General features: G+C 38.8%; 1 protein-coding gene across 9 annotated transcripts in view; it reads right to left on the minus strand.

Annotated features, from left to right (window-relative positions):
- polybromo (protein) overlaps positions 1-17,413 on the minus strand; it is a 46,016-nt gene that overhangs the window by 19,399 nt on the left and 9,204 nt on the right. For all 9 annotated transcript variants that reach the window (XM_087344606.1, XM_087344607.1, XM_087344609.1 and 6 more), the window contains exons 15-16: positions 16,653-16,891; positions 16,245-16,374 (exon numbers count right to left, since the gene is read on the minus strand). In XM_087344606.1, coding sequence (XP_087200732.1) covers positions 16,245-16,374; positions 16,653-16,891 — 369 coding nt within the window. The remainder of the gene's footprint in view (positions 1-16,244; positions 16,375-16,652; positions 16,892-17,413) is intronic.

A 17,413-nucleotide genomic window follows, 5' to 3' on the forward strand; every position in this document is an offset into this window, starting at 1 on the left:
TCTAACAAATTCTCTCATCGGGACAATAAGCAACATTTATTTCCTCCGATACATATTAAACCGCTGTGTGCTTCGTACAGTGAAGACGAGAGGACGTTCTCCTTTCAGTGACGTATGCAAGATGGAGACAAGTACAACATTACACTTACGGTCTCATGTACGTGTACGTGTGAATTGCCGAGATGTGTCATTAAACGCCGTGAATTAACTTTCGACATTATGCGTGTGCACAATAGAGGCGTGTTCCTTATGGTAACAGCCAAATAAATTCCAGATGTACCTGATTTACAGAAGTTGGACCTGACTAAATGTGACGTGTGTGGGTGTGTGCATATGTATACATATATATTTCTGACAAGCCGGATCTTTGTAATATCTCGATAGATTCTAAAATAAAATTTCACAAGTGTACTAATATTTCTTAAGCGTAAGCAGACCACACATGCAAATGAAACAACTACAACTGCGTAAAAACATGCACAAGTGACGTGAGCCAATTGTCTTTCGAGGTTAACAAGAAGGTGACAATATAAGATATTTCAAGTATAAAGCTATAGTAGTGACTCAAACACAAGTTTGTTCTAAAATTTAAGGACATTGAAATATTTGGGTGTTTAATTTCCCGCAATCGGTAATAGAACTCATACGATGCCTTAACATAGACAATCTGCATCACGTCACTGCGCATCACCTTCTGCGCAGATGCCCCTTTAACCTAACCTAACCTAACCTAACCTAACCTAACTCAACCCAACAGCGGTATTCTGCGTCAGCTGAACATGACCACCTGCGCACGAATTTTCGAAATAGAACATCGATGGTCGGAAATTGCTGAAATTTTGTATGGACGTCGTGCCACAGGTAAGTAATAAGAATAAATACCTATATGTGCCACAACACTTGTAATAAATTCACACGAAGGCGTCAAAGTCGCGAGGTGGATGAAACGCGTAATCGGCCACGATCATCAAAATCCGACTATATCAACGAGCTATGCGCTCGATATAATTTAAAATAAAATTATAACATGTGTATTAATAATACTTAAGCGTAATCAGACCACACATGCAATTCAATAACTACAATTGCGTAAAAACATTCATAAGTGACGTCAGCCAATTGTGTTGCGTGGTCCACAAGTAGGCATTAAATGTGAAATCTTCGAAGTATACAGCTATGGCAGTAACACAAACAAAAGATTGTTCTATAATGTGAGAAAATTGAAATAATTTATTGTTTAATTACCCGCAATCGATAATAGAACACAAACGATGCCTTAACTAAGACAATCCGCATCACGTCACTGCGCATCACCTTCTGCGCAGATGCCTCTATAACCTAACCTAACCTAACCTAACCTAACTCAACCCAACAGGGGTATTCTGCGTCAGCTGAACATCGCCACCTGCGCACGAATTTTCGAAATAGAACATCGATGGTCGGAAATTGCTGAAATTTTGTATGGACGTCGTGCCACAGGTAAGTAATAAGAATAAATACCTATATGTGTCACAACACTTGTAATAAATTCACACGAAGGCGTCAAAGTCGCGAGGTGGATGAAACGCGTATTCGGCCACGATCATCAAAATCCGACTATATCAACGAGTTATGCACTTGATATAATTTAAAATAAAATTATAACATGTGTATTAATAATACTTAAGCGTAACCAGACCACGCTTGCAATTCAACAACTACAATTGCGTAAAAACATTCATACGTGACGTCAGCCAATCGTGTTGCGTGGTCCACAAGTAAGTATAAAATGTGAAATCTTCGAAGTATAAAGCTATGGCAGTAACACAAACAAAAGATTGTTCCATAATGTGAGAAAATTGAAATAATTCATTGTTTAATTACCCGCAATCGATAATAGAACACAAACGATGCCTTAACTTAGACAATCCGCATCACGTCACTGCGCATCACCTTCTACGCAGATGCCCCTTTAACCCAACCTAACCTAACCTAACTCAACCCAACAGCGGTATTCTGCGTCAGCTGAACATGGCCTCCTGCGCACGAATTTTCGAAATAGACCATGGATGGTCGGAAACTGCTCAAATTTTGTGTGGACGTCGTGCCACAGGTACGTAACAAAAATAAATACCTAAATGTGTCACAACATTTGTAATAAATTAACACGACGGCATCAAAGTCGCGAGGTGGAACAAACGCGAAATCGGCCACGACCACCAACATCCGACTTTATAAACAAGGAATTATGCACAAAGACGTTTGTTTATATTTTCTAACTGCTGCCGATACGTACACTGATACGTCATAAGACCAACAAATGCACAAAATGAGGGCAGAAAGATTTTAATGGCGAAGATACTGATAGTGACTATGGTTATCTAAGCGCCTTGTAGCTTCATACGTAAGAATTCGCGCACAGCAATCATCATACTTAAATAAAGGTGTTGCAATTCAATCCAAACACATTCAAGTAAAGCAAATTATGAAAAAACAACAATTAACTATGCAATATGAATTCCAAAGATCAAAAACGTTTTCGAAAATTATGCAATTGTTCGTACGCATTAAAAGTAGCGTACAGATGGCAGCATGTGTAAAACGACTTTCTCAATTAGACTGGTATTGACGTGGTTTTACAGTCAGGCAAATCAATAACCCTTCTACGTAGTGATTGGACGACAGCAGAACTCTCAAACTCACGAACTCTAACGGAGAGAACACTAAACTGAATATTACGTGCTTCGATTCGATTGGAGCTTTCAAATACGTGAGATCGATGACAGCCCCGGAAGTGAATGTCAGTCGCTATACATTTTGTCGAGAGGCAGGGCAGTCTCCGTCATTCATAGTTTGCCTTCGATTTTAGTTAAGTTCTTAAGTTCACGCTTTCGGACGTCGGTACTCTAACAAATTCTCTCATCGGGATAATAAGCAACATTTATTTCCTCCGATACATATTAAACCGCTGTGTGCTTCGTACAGTGAAGACGAGAGGACGTTCTCCTTCCAGTGACGTATGCAAGATGGAGACAAGTACAACATTACACTTACGGTCTCATGTACGTGTACGTGTGAATTGCCGAGATGTGTCATTAAACGCCGTGAATTAACTTTCGACATTATGCGTGTGCACATTAGAGGCGTGTTCCTTATGGTAACAGCCAAATAAATTCCAGATGTACCTGATTTACAGAAGTTGGACCTGACTAAATGTGACGTGTGTGTGTGTGCATATGTATACATATATATTTCTGACAAGCCGGATCTTTGTTAATATCTCGATAGATTCTAAAATAAAATTTCACAAGTGTACTAATAATTATTAAGCGTAAGCAGACCACACATGCAAATTAAACAACTACAACTGCGTAAAAACATGCACAAGTGACGTGAGCCAATTGTATTTCGAGGTTAACAAGAAGGTAACCAATATAAAATATTTGAAGTATAAAGCTATCGTAGTGACTCAAACACAGGTTTGTTCTATAATTTAAGGACATTGAAATATTTGAGTGTTTAATTTCCCGCAAACGGTAGTAGAACTCATACGATGCCTTAACATAGACAATCTGCATCACGTCACTGCGCATCACCTTCTGCGCAGATGCCCCATTAACCTAACCTAACCTAACCCAACTCAACCCAACAGCGGTATTCTGCGTCAGCCGAACATGACCACCTGCGCATGAATTTTCGAAATAGAACATCGATGGTCGGAAATTGCTGAAATTTTGTATGGACGTCGTGCCACAGGTAAGTAACAAAAATAAATACCTAAATATGTCACAACACTTATAATAAATTCACACGAAGGCGTCAAAGTCGCGAGGTGGATGAAACGCGTAATCGGCCACGATCATCAAAATCCGACTATATCAACGAGTTATGCGCTCAATATAATTTAAAATAAAATTATGACATGTGTGTTAATAATACTTAAGCGTAAGCAGACCACACATGCAATTCAACAACTACAATTGCGTAAAAACATTCATAAGTGACGTCAGCCAATTGTGTTGCGTGGTCCACAAGTAGGTATAAAATGTGAAATCTTCGAAGTATAAAGCTATGGTAGTGACACAAACAAAAGATTGTTCTATAATGTGAGAAAATTGAAATAATTTATTGTTTAATTACCCGCAATCGATAATAGAACACAAACGATGCCTTAAATTAGACAATCCGCATCACGTCACTGCGCATCACCTTCTGCGCAGATGCTCCTTTAACCTAACCTAACCTATCCTAACTCAACCCAACAGGGGTATTCTGCGTCAGCTGAACATCGCCACCTGCGCACGAATTTTCGAAATAGAACATCGATGGTCGGAAATTGCTGAAATTTTGTACGGACGTCGTGCCACAGGTAAGTAACAAAAATAAATACCTAAATGTGTCACAACACTTGTAATAAATTCATACGAAGGCGTCAAAGTCGCGAGGTGGATGAATTGCGTAATCGGCCACAATCATCAAAAACCGACTATATCAACGAGTTATGCACTCGATATAATTTAAAATAAAATTATAACGTGTGTATTAATAATACTTAAGCGTAACCAGACCGCACATGCAATTCAACAACTACAATTGCGTAAAAACATTCATAAGTGACGTCAGCCAATTGTGTTGCGTGGTCCACAAGTAGGTATAAAATGTGAAATCTTCGAAGTATAAAGCTATGGTAGTGACACAAACAAAAGATTGTTCTATAATGTGAGAAAATTGAAATAATTTATTGTTTAATTACCCGCAATCGATAATAGAACACAAACGATGCCTTAACTTAGACAATCCGCATCACGTGACTGCGCATCACCTTCTGCGCAGATGCTCCTTTAACCTAACCTAACCTAACTCAACCCAACAGGGGTATTCTGCGTCAGCTGAACATCGCCACCTGCGCACGAATTTTCGAAATAGAACATCGATGGTCGGAAATTGCTGAAATTTTGTACGGACGTCGTGCCACAGGTAAGTACCAAAAATAAATACCTAAATGTGTCACAACACTTGTAATAAATTCACACGAAGGCGTCAAAGTCGCGAGGTGGATGAAACGCGTAATCGGCCACAATCATCAAAATCCGACTATATCAACGAGTTATGCACTCGATATAATTTAAAATAAAATTATAACGTGTGTATTAATAATACTTAAGCGTAACCAGACCGCACATGCAATTCAACAACTACAATTGCGTAAAAACATTCATAAGTGACGTCAGCCAATTGTGTTGCGTGGTCCACAAGTAGGTATAAAATGTGAAATCTTCGAAGTATAAAGCTATGGTAGTGACACAAACAAAAGATTGTTCTATAATGTGAGAAAATTGAAATAATTTATTGTTTAATTACCCGCAATCGATAATAGAACACAAACGATGCCTTAACTTAGACAATCCGCATCACGTCACTGCGCATCACCTTCTGCGCAGATGCTCCTTTAACCTAACCTAACCTAACTCAACCCAACAGCGGTATTCTGCGTCAGCTGAACATGACCACCTGCGCACGCATTTTCGAAATAGAACATCGATGGTCGGAAACTGCTCAAATTTTGTATGGACGTCGTGCCACAGGTAAGTAACAAAAATAAATAACTATATGTGTCACAACACTTGTAATAAATTAACACGACGGCATCAAAGTCGCGAGGTGGAACAAACGCAAAATCGGCCACGACCACCAACATCCGACTTTATAAACAAGGAATTATGCACAAAGACGTTTGCTTATATTTTCTAACTGCTGCCGATACGTACACTGATACGCCATGAGACCAACAAATGCACAAAATGAGTGCAGAAAGATTTTAATGGCGAAGATACTGATAGTGACTATGGTTATCTAAGCGCCTTGTAGCTTCATATTTAAGAATTCGCGCACAGCAATCATCATACTTAAATAAAGATGTTGCAATTCAATCCAAACACATTCAAGTAACGCAAATTATGAAAAAACAACAATTAACTATGCAATATGAATTCCAAAGATCAAAAATGTTTTCGAAAATTATGCAATTGTTCGTACGCATTAAAAGTAGCGTACAGATGGCAGCATGTGTAAAAGGACTTTCTCAATTAGACTGGTATTGGCGTGGTTTTACAGTCAGGCAAATCAATAACCCTTCTACGTAGTGATTGGACGACAGCAGAGCTCTCAAACTCACGAACTCTAACGGAGAAAACACTAAACTGAATATTACGTGCGTCGATTCGATTGGAGCTTTCAAATACGAGAGATCGATGTCAGACCCGGAAGTGAAAGTCAGTCGTCATTCACTTTGTCGAGAGGCAGTGCAGTCTCGGTCGTTCATAGTTTGCCTTCGATTTTAGTTAAGTTCTTAAGTTCACGCTTTCGGACGTCGGTACTCTAACAAATTCTCTCATCGGGATAATAAGCAACATTTATTTCCTCCGATACATATTAAACCGCTGTGTGCTTCGTACAGTGAAGACGAGAGGACGTTCTCCTTCCAGTGACGTATGCAAGATGGAGACAAGTACAACATTACACTTACGGTCTCATGTACGTGTACGTGTGAATTGCCGATATGTGTCATTAAACGCCGTGAATTAACTTTCGACATTATGCGTGTGCACATTAGAGGCGTGTTCCTTATGGTAACAGCCAAATAAATTCCAGATGTACCTGATTTACAGAAGTTGGACCTGACTAAATGTGACGTGTGTGTGTGTGCATATGTATACATATATATTTCTGACAAGCCGGATCTTTGTTAATATCTCGATAGATTCTAAAATAAAATTTCACAAGTGTACTAATAATTATTAAGCGTAAGCAGACCACACATGCAAATTAAACAACTACAACTGCGTAAAAACATGCACAAGTGACGTGAGCCAATTGTATTTCGAGGTTAACAAGAAGGTAACCAATATAAAATATTTGAAGTATAAAGCTATCGTAGTGACTCAAACACAGGTTTGTTCTATAATTTAAGGACATTGAAATATTTGAGTGTTTAATTTCCCGCAAACGGTAGTAGAACTCATACGATGCCTTAACATAGACAATCTGCATCACGTCACTGCGCATCACCTTCTGCGCAGATGCCCCATTAACCTAACCTAACCTAACCCAACTCAACCCAACAGCGGTATTCTGCGTCAGCCGAACATGACCACCTGCGCATGAATTTTCGAAATAGAACATCGATGGTCGGAAATTGCTGAAATTTTGTATGGACGTCGTGCCACAGGTAAGTAACAAAAATAAATACCTAAATATGTCACAACACTTATAATAAATTCACACGAAGGCGTCAAAGTCGCGAGGTGGATGAAACGCGTAATCGGCCACGATCATCAAAATCCGACTATATCAACGAGTTATGCGCTCAATATAATTTAAAATAATATTATGACATGTGTGTTAATAATACTTAAGCGTAATCAGACCACACATGCAATTCAACAACTACAATTGCGTAAAAACATTCATAAGTGACGTCAGCCAATTGTGTTGCGTGGTCCACAAGTAGGTATAAAATGTGAAATCTTCGAAGTATAAAGCTATGGTAGTGACACAAACAAAAGATTGTTCTATAATGTGAGAAAATTGAAATAATTTATTGTTTAATTACCCGCAATCGATAATAGAACACAAACGATGCCTTAACTTAGACAATCCGCATCACGTCACTGCGCATCACCTTCTGCGCAGATGCTCCTTTAACCTAACCTAACCTATCCTAACTCAACCCAACAGGGGTATTCTGCGTCAGCTGAACATCGCCACCTGCGCACGAATTTTCGAAATAGAACATCGATGGTCGGAAATTGCTGAAATTTTGTACGGACGTCGTGCCACAGGTAAGTAACAAAAATAAATACCTAAATGTGTCACAACACTTGTAATAAATTCATACGAAGGCGTCAAAGTCGCGAGGTGGATGAATTGCGTAATCGGCCACAATCATCAAAAACCGACTATATCAACGAGTTATGCACTCGATATAATTTAAAATAAAATTATAACGTGTGTATTAATAATACTTAAGCGTAACCAGACCGCACATGCAATTCAACAACTACAATTGCGTAAAAACATTCATAAGTGACGTCAGCCAATTGTGTTGCGTGGTCCACAAGTAGGTATAAAATGTGAAATCTTCGAAGTATAAAGCTATGGTAGTGACACAAACAAAAGATTGTTCTATAATGTGAGAAAATTGAAATAATTTATTGTTTAATTACCCGCAATCGATAATAGAACACAAACGATGCCTTAACTTAGACAATCCGCATCACGTCACTGCGCATCACCTTCTGCGCAGATGCTCCTTTAACCTAACCTAACCTAACTCAACCCAACAGGGGTATTCTGCGTCAGCTGAACATCGCCACCTGCGCACGAATTTTCGAAATAGAACATCGATGGTCGGAAATTGCTGAAATTTTGTACGGACGTCGTGCCACAGGTAAGTAACAAAAATAAATACCTAAATGTGTCACAACACTTGTAATAAATTCACACGAAGGCGTCAAAGTCGCGAGGTGGATGAAACGCGTAATCGGCCACAATCATCAAAATCCGACTATATCAACGAGTTATGCACTCGATATAATTTAAAATAAAATTATAACGTGTGTATTAATAATACTTAAGCGTAACCAGACCGCACATGCAATTCAACAACTACAATTGCGTAAAAACATTCATAAGTGACGTCAGCCAATTGTGTTGCGTGGTCCACAAGTAGGTATAAAATGTGAAATCTTCGAAGTATAAAGCTATGGTAGTGACACAAACAAAAGATTGTTCTATAATGTGAGAAAATTGAAATAATTTATTGTTTAATTACCCGCAATCGATAATAGAACACAAACGATGCCTTAACTTAGACAATCCGCATCACGTGACTGCGCATCACCTTCTGCGCAGATGCTCCTTTAACCTAACCTAACCTAACTCAACCCAACAGGGGTATTCTGCGTCAGCTGAACATCGCCACCTGCGCACGAATTTTCGAAATAGAACATCGATGGTCGGAAATTGCTGAAATTTTGTACGGACGTCGTGCCACAGGTAAGTACCAAAAATAAATACCTAAATGTGTCACAACACTTGTAATAAATTCACACGAAGGCGTCAAAGTCGCGAGGTGGATGAAACGCGTAATCGGCCAAGATCATCAATATCCGACTAAATCAACAAGGAGTTATGCACTCGATATATTTTAAAATAAAATTATAACATGTGTATTAATAATACTTAAGCGTAAGCAGACCACACATGCAATTCAACAACTACAATTGCGTAAAAACATTCATAAGTGACGTCAGCCAATTGTGTTGCGTGATCCACAAGTAGGTACAAAATGTTAAATCTTCGAAGTATAAAGCTATGGTAGTGACACAAACAAAAGATTGTTCTATAATGTGAGAAAATTAAAATAATTTATTGTTTAATTACCCGCAATCGATAATAGAACACAAACGATGCCTTAACTTAGACAATCTGCATCACGTCACTGCGCATCACCTTCTGCGCAGATGCCCCATTAACCTAACCTAACCTAACCTAACTCAACCCAACAGGGGTATTCTGCGTCAGCTGAACATCACCACCTGCGCACGAATTTTCGAAATAGAACATCGATGGTCGGAAACTGCTCAAATTTTGTATGGACGTCGTGCCACAGGTAAGTAACAAAAATAAATAACTATATGTGTCACAACACTTGTAATAAATTAACACGACGGCATCAAAGTCGCGAGGTGGAACAAACGCGAAATCGGCCACGACCACAAACATCCGACTTTATAAACAAGGAACTATGCACAAAGACGTTAGTTTATATTTTCTAACTGCTGCCGATACGTACACTGATACGTCATAAGACCAACAAATGCACAAAATGAGTGCAGAAAGATTTTAATGGCGAAGATACTGATAGTGACTATGGTTATCTAAGCGCCTTGTAGCTTCATATTTAAGAATTCGCGCACAGCAATCATCATACTTAAATAAAGATGTTGCAATTCAATCCAAACACATTCAAGTAACGCAAATTATGAAAAAACAACAATTAACTATGCAATATGAATTCCAAAGATCAAAAATGTTTTCGAAAATTATGCAATTGTTCGTACGCATTAAAAGTAGCGTACAGATGGCAGCATGTGTAAAAGGACTTTCTGAATTAGACTGGTATTGGCGTGCTTTTACAGTCAGGCAAATCAATAACCCTTCTACGTAGTGATTGGACGACAGCAGAACTCTCAAACTCACGAACTCTAACGGAGAGAACACTAAACTGAATATTACGTGCGTCGATTCGATTGGAGCTTTCAAATACGAGAGATCGATGTCAGACCCGGAAGTGAAAGTCAGTCGTCATTCACTTTGTCGAGAGGCAGTGCAGTCTCCGTCGTTCATAGTTTGCCTTGGATTTTAGTTAAGTTCTTAAGTTCACGCTTTCGGACGTCGGTACTCTAACAAATTCTCTCATCGGGATAATAAGCAACATTTATTTCCTCCGATACATATTAAACCACTGTGTGCTTCGTACAGTGAATACCAGAAAACGTTCTCCTTTCAGTGAGGTATGCAAGATGGAGACAAGTACAACATTACACTTACGGTCTCATGTACGTGTACGTGTGAATTGCCGAGATGTGTCATTAAACGCCGTGAATTAACTTTCGACATTATGCGTGTGCACATTAGAGGCGTGTTCCTTATGGTAACAGCCAAATAAATTCCAGATGTACCTGATTTACAGAAGTTGGACCTGACTAAATGTGACGTGTGTGTGTGTGCATATGTATACATATATATTTCTGACAACCCGGATCTTTGTAATATCTCGATAGATTCCAAAATAAAATTTCACAAGTGTACTAATAATTCTTAAGCGTAAGCAGACCACACATGCAAATTAAACATCTACAACTGCGTAAAAACATACACAAGTGACGTGAGCCAATTGTCTTTCGAGGTTAACAAGAAGGTAACAATATAAAATATTTGAAGTATAAAGCTATGGTAGTGAATAAAACACAGGTTTGTTCTATAATTTAAGGACATTGAAATATTTGAGTGTTTAATTTCCCGCAAACGGTAATAGAACTCATACGATGCCTTAACATAGACAATCTGCATCACGTCACTGCGCATCACCTTCTGCGCAGATGCCCATTAACCTAACCTAACCTAACTCAACCCAACAGGGGTATTCTGCGTCAGCTGAACATGACCACCTGCGCACGAATTTTCGAAATAGAACATCGATGGTCGGAAATTGCCCAAATTTTGTATGGACGTCGTGCCACAGGTAAGTAATAAGAATAAATACCTATATGTGCCACAACACTTGTAATAAATTAACACGACGGCATCAAAGTCGCGAGGTGGAAGAAACGCGTAATCGGCCAAGATCATCAATATCCGACTAAATCAACAAGGAGTTATGCACTCGATATATTTTAAAATAAAATTATAACATGTGTATTAATAATACTTAAGCGTAAGCAGACCACACATGCAATTCAACAACTACAATTGCGTAAAAACATTCATAAGTGACGTCAGCCAATTGTGTTGCGTGGTCCACAAGTAGGTATAAAATGTGAAATCTTCGAAGTATAAAGCTATGGTAGTAACACAAAAAGATTGTTCTATAATGTGAGAAAATTGAAATAATTTATTGTTTAATTACGCGCAATCGATAATAGAACACAAACGATGCCTTAACTTAGACAATCTGCATCACGTCACTGCGCATCACCTTCTGCGCAGATGCCCCATTAACCTAACCTAACCTAACCTAACTCAACCCAACAGGGGTATTCTGCGTCAGCTGAACATGACCACCTGCGCACGAATTTTCGAAATAGAACATCGATGGTCGGAAATTGCTGAAATTTTGTATGGACGTCGTGCCACAGGTAAGTAATAAGAATAAATACCTATATGTACCACAACACTTGTAATAAATTCACACGAAGGCGTCAAAGTCGCGAGGTGGATGAAACGCGTAATCGGCCACGATCATCAAAATCCGACTATATCAACGAGTTATGCATTCGATATAATTTAAAATAAAATTATAACATGTGTATTAATAATACTTAAGCGTAATCAGACCGCACATGCAATTCAACAACTACAATTGCGTAAAAACATTCATAAGTGACGTCAGCCAATAGTGTTGCGTGGTCCACAAGTAGGTACAAAATGTGAAATCTTCGAAGTATAAAGCTATGGTAGTGTTAGTGACAGGTTGTCTTACGTAATTTTGGAAGGACGTTGGTGCGACATCATTGTCCTTAATGTTCATGCCCCAACTGAAGACAAAAGCGATGATATCAAGGATAGCTTTTATGAAGAATTGGAATCAGTATTTGATACATTTGGCAAGTATCACATGAAAATTCTGCTAGGAGATTTCAATGCAAAAATTGGGAGGGAGGATGTCTTCAAACCCACAATAGGCAGCGAGAGTCTCCATGCACTTAGTAATGATAATGGCGTCAGAGCAGTGACCTTCGCTACGTCAAAAGATTTAATTGTAAAAAGTACAAAATTTCCACACCGTGATGTTCATAAATACACTTGGACTTCCCCAGATGGCAGAACACACAATCAAATAGATCATGTTTTAGTAGATAAGAGAAGGCAGACAAATGTAATTGATGTGAGATCATTCAGAGGAGCAGATTGCGACACTGATCATTATCTGGTGGTAGCAAAAGTGAGGGAGCGGCTTTCAGTAAGTAGACGAACTAAACAAAATTTTGACACAGAAAGATTTGATTTGAAAAAATTAAGTGAGGGAGAGGCAAAGGAACAATATCAAGTTGAAATTTCGAATAGGTTTCAAATTTTAGAGACAAATGAGGATAATGAAAGTGTGGACATCAACAGGGAGTGGGAAAATGTCAGAAACTGCATCAAAATTTCAGCAAAAGAGAAACTAGGATACTACAGGAGAAAGCAAAATAAACCGTGGTTTGATGAAGAATGTTCAAAATTAATAGATCGAAGGAAGCAAACAAAATTTCAATGGTTGCAGAACCCAAACAAAACAAATGCGGATAATCTATGTAACGTGAGACGTGAGGCTAGTAGAACCTTTAGGACTAAGAAAAGGGAATACCTGAAGGGCAAAATTGCTGAACTTGAGACAAATAATAAGGAAAAAAACATCAGAGACCTGTACAGAGGCATTAATAACTTTAAGAAAGGATATCAACCCCAGACTAATTTGGTAAAGGATGATAGTGGCAATTTGCTTGCAGATCCAATAAAAATTGTGAATAGGTGGAAAAATTTCTTTAGCGAGCTCTTAAATGTTCATAATACTGGTGATATTAGACAGATTAAAATGCATACAGCTGAACTGTTGGTGCCAGAACCTAGCTTAGATGAAGTGGAACTAGCCATTGGGAAGTTGAAAAGTTATAAATCTCCAGGAATTGATCAGATTCCGGCCGAATTAATTAAAGCAGGTGGCAAAGGGTTGCATATGAGGATCCATAAGCTTATTCAGTTAATTTGGGATAAGGAAGAGATGCCACATCAATGGAAGGAATCCATAATTATTCCTATTTATAAGAAGGGGGACAAGACTGAGTGTGGTAATTACCGAGGAATATCGCTGCTATCAACCTCATACAAAATTCTATCCAACATTCTTTTGGCAAGATTAACCCCATATGCGAATGAAACTATTGGGGATCATCAGTGTGGGTTCAGACGAAACAGATCAACGATTGATCAGATCTTTTGCATTCGTCAGATACTAGAGAAAAAATGGGAGTTCGGTGGGACTGTACATCAGTTATTTATAGATTTCAAAAAAGCCTATGACTCTGTGAAGAGAGAAGTGCTATATAATATTCTTATTGAATTTGGTATACCAAAGAAGCTAGTGGGTCTAATAAAAATGTGCTTAAATGAAACCTGCAGCAAAATTCGAGTAGGTAAATATGTATCTGAGACATTCCTCATCAAGAACGGTCTAAAACAAGGAGATGCTTTGTCTCCCTTGCTCTTTAACTTTGCGCTAGAATACGCCATCAGGAAGGTCCAAGGTAGGCAGGAGGGTTTGCAATTGAACGGGACACATCAGCTATTGGCATATGCTGATGATGTTAATTTATTGGGGGACGATATAAATACAATAAAGAGGAACGCAGAAGTTTTACTAGAGGCTGGTAGACAAGTGGGGCTGGAAGTAAATTCAGAAAAAACTAAGTACATGTTAGTATCTCGTCATCAGAAGACAGGCGGGCAAAATTATCTTAGGGTAGCTAATAAATCCTTTGAAAGGGTTACAAAGTTCAAATATTTGGGAACAACAATAACAAATCAAAATGATACTTGTGAGGAAGTTAGGAGGAGACTAAATTCCGGAAATGCTTGCTACTTCTCAGTCCAAAATATTTTGTCTTCCCGTCTGATTTCTAAGAACCTGAAAATTAAAGTATACAAAACAATAATCTTGCCTGTTGTTTTGTATGGGTGCGAAACATGGTCTCTCACTCAGAGGGAGGAACACAGATTGCAGGTGTTTGAGAATCGGGTGTTGAGGAGGATATTTGGGCCTAAGAGGGAAGACGATGGGGCGTGGAGAAAACTGCACAATGACGAGCTTAAAAATCTGTACTGCTCCCCCAGTATTGTGAGGGTGATTAAGTCGAGAAGAGTGAGATGGGCGGGACATGTAGCGCGCATGGATGGGACAAGAGGTGTGCACCGGGTACTGGTTGGGAAACCTGAAGGGAAGAGACCGCTGGGGAGACCTAGACGTAGATGGGAGGATAATCTCAGGCGGGATCTATGGGAGATAGGAGTTGAAGGAAACTGGATTTTGTTGGCCCAGGACAGGGTCCGGTGGAGGGCTTTGGTTAATTCGGTGATGAACCTTCGGGTTCGGTAAGCCATCTAGTTAGTTAGTTAGTTTAGTGACACAAACAAAAATTTGTTCTATAATGTGAGAAAATTGAAATAATTTATTGTTTAATTACCCGCAATCGATAATAGAACACAAACGATGCCTTAACTTAGACAATCCGCATCACGTCACTGCGCATCACCTTCTGCGCAGATGCTCCTTTAACCTAACCTAACCTAACCTAACTCAACCCAACAGGGGTATTCTGCGTCAGCTGAACATCGCCACCTGCGCACGAATTTTCGAAATAGAACATCGATGGTCGGAAACTGCTGAAATTTTGTGTGGACGTCGTGCCACAGGTAAGTAACAAAAATAAATACCTATATGTGTCACAACACTTGTAATAAATTCACACGACGGCATCAAAGTCGCGAGGTGGAACAAACGTGAAATCGGCCACGATCACCAACATCCGACTTTATAATCAAGGAACTATGCACAAAGACGTTTGTTTATATTCTCTAACTGCTGCCGATACGTACACTGATACGTCATAAGACCAACAAATGCACAAAATGAGTGCAGAAAGATTTTAATGGCAAAGATACTGATAGTGACTACAGTTATCTAAGCGCGTTGTAGCTTCATTGTGTTGCGAGGTCCACAAGTAGGTAACCAATGTGAAATCTTCGAAGTATAAAGCTATGGTAGTGACTCAAACCCAAGATTGTTCTATAATTTTTGAACATTGAAATATTTGAGTGTTTAATTTCTCACAATCGGTAATAAAACACATACGATGCCTTAACATAGACAATCTGCATCACGTCACTGCGCATCACCTTCTGCGCAGATGCCCCTTTAACTTAACCCAATCTAATTCAATGTAAAACATAACAATCAAACAAACGAATCTGAAATGACCGTCCCGGTTTACGACTTCTCCAGGACTTCTCCATGCTGACTTTACAGAACTTTCTATTTATTATAATTTCATTTATAAACATATTCTTTGTTCATGTCAATAAGAATATTGCAGGTTTGAACTTCACGTCATAGCATGCACATAACGCATTATTAAGGGTGGGTATTTTTCGTGGGAGCATTTGACAGTGGGCTTTTTTCTGTGCGGAATTTTCGTGTGGGGTTTTGTCATGGAACCGTTACAACAAACTCAAAACTGTTCACAGATACCACATTAATATAATTTATGGCACAGCATTATAAAAGAGGATATCAGTGACCATGATCTTATGAAAATCCTGTTTCAGTTCTTGTGGGGCACAGAAAAACATCATAAACTTATTAAAACATAATGAATGTTAGCATAAAAACTATAGAATGGCATGCAAATAAAATTCAACGTCCAATATACAAAACTGTAACTTACAAGTTTGGAGGGAAGTTTAAGGAAAATGAGGCTGAGCTGCCGTCCTTTCGGATCCTTATAATCACGTATGGTATCGTACAAAGTTCGTAACTTCTGGGCAAGCACAGTTGTGTTCTTCTTTGGTTTGACACTAGGAATAAACAATTATAAATTAACTATCATAACTGTCCGACACTTCAGATGTCAGATTTTAGGTTCTCGTGGTGATGAAGATGACAATATTGTCCTTGGTTGTAACACAATTTACTTTCATAGGTAGACACCAGCATTTCGAGGAACATACTGTCACCATCTTCAACCCTGATGAACAAAGTATCTATCCTGATGGACTGTGCATAAACCATGACACAGGCATATTAAAAGAAATGCAATTCATTATAAGTAATATGATACATAAACACTACTTACACTCTCCGATCCACGGTTCTCCTGGCATTAGTACTGTCCGATGATGTTAATGCTGCGGTCGCAGCAGTGAGCGCAGATGTCGCTGATGAGGTCGTTCCTGTCGCCGATGATGCTGTCAACAGCATGGTACTGAGGCCCACCTCTCTCATTTTCTCTATGAGCACTTCCTCTAGTTTATTTGCATCTTCATAAATCATGGAACCTTCTTCGTTATACTGGCGGCAGTTATCGAACATCAGCTGCAAGACAAACGGAGAGCTAAGAGATCCTGGTTACATCAGACACTATCTGATTTTTCGTAAGACATTTCTCGGGCTCCTATCGGTCAGCGGTCCATGCTGATCTTCTAAGGTAAATAGACACTGCATACGGTCACGAACATTAATTCTGGAAACCAATTTCTATGACATCATTTACCAATAAATTGGAAAATATGTGGAAAGCAGCAGTCGTAACCAAATTTAAAGTTTATAAGAGCATCTGGCTGTATTATTATTACCTTGGCCACTGTATGGTAATCATTTACTCTTAAAGGATTTTGAGCTCTGCAAGATATTACAACCACCACCATGGTAATGCTCATAGGGGTGGTCTACTATGTATTATGTAGCACAACACACCAGTTTATTACAGCTCTGATATGATCGCATTGTAGATTGCAATACATAAAACCATATAATATTCTTTAATTACGTAAAGATATGCAATGATTTTTAATTTTTTTGCATATTACAGTTTTCAAAAAAAATGTGTTCAGATTT

This window comes from Zootermopsis nevadensis, unplaced genomic scaffold (genome assembly GCF_977971745.1).
Source record: "Zootermopsis nevadensis isolate Lab colony 2312 unplaced genomic scaffold, Znev_1.0 Znev_ptg000008l, whole genome shotgun sequence".
Lineage (NCBI taxonomy): Eukaryota > Metazoa > Arthropoda > Insecta > Blattodea > Termopsidae > Zootermopsis > Zootermopsis nevadensis.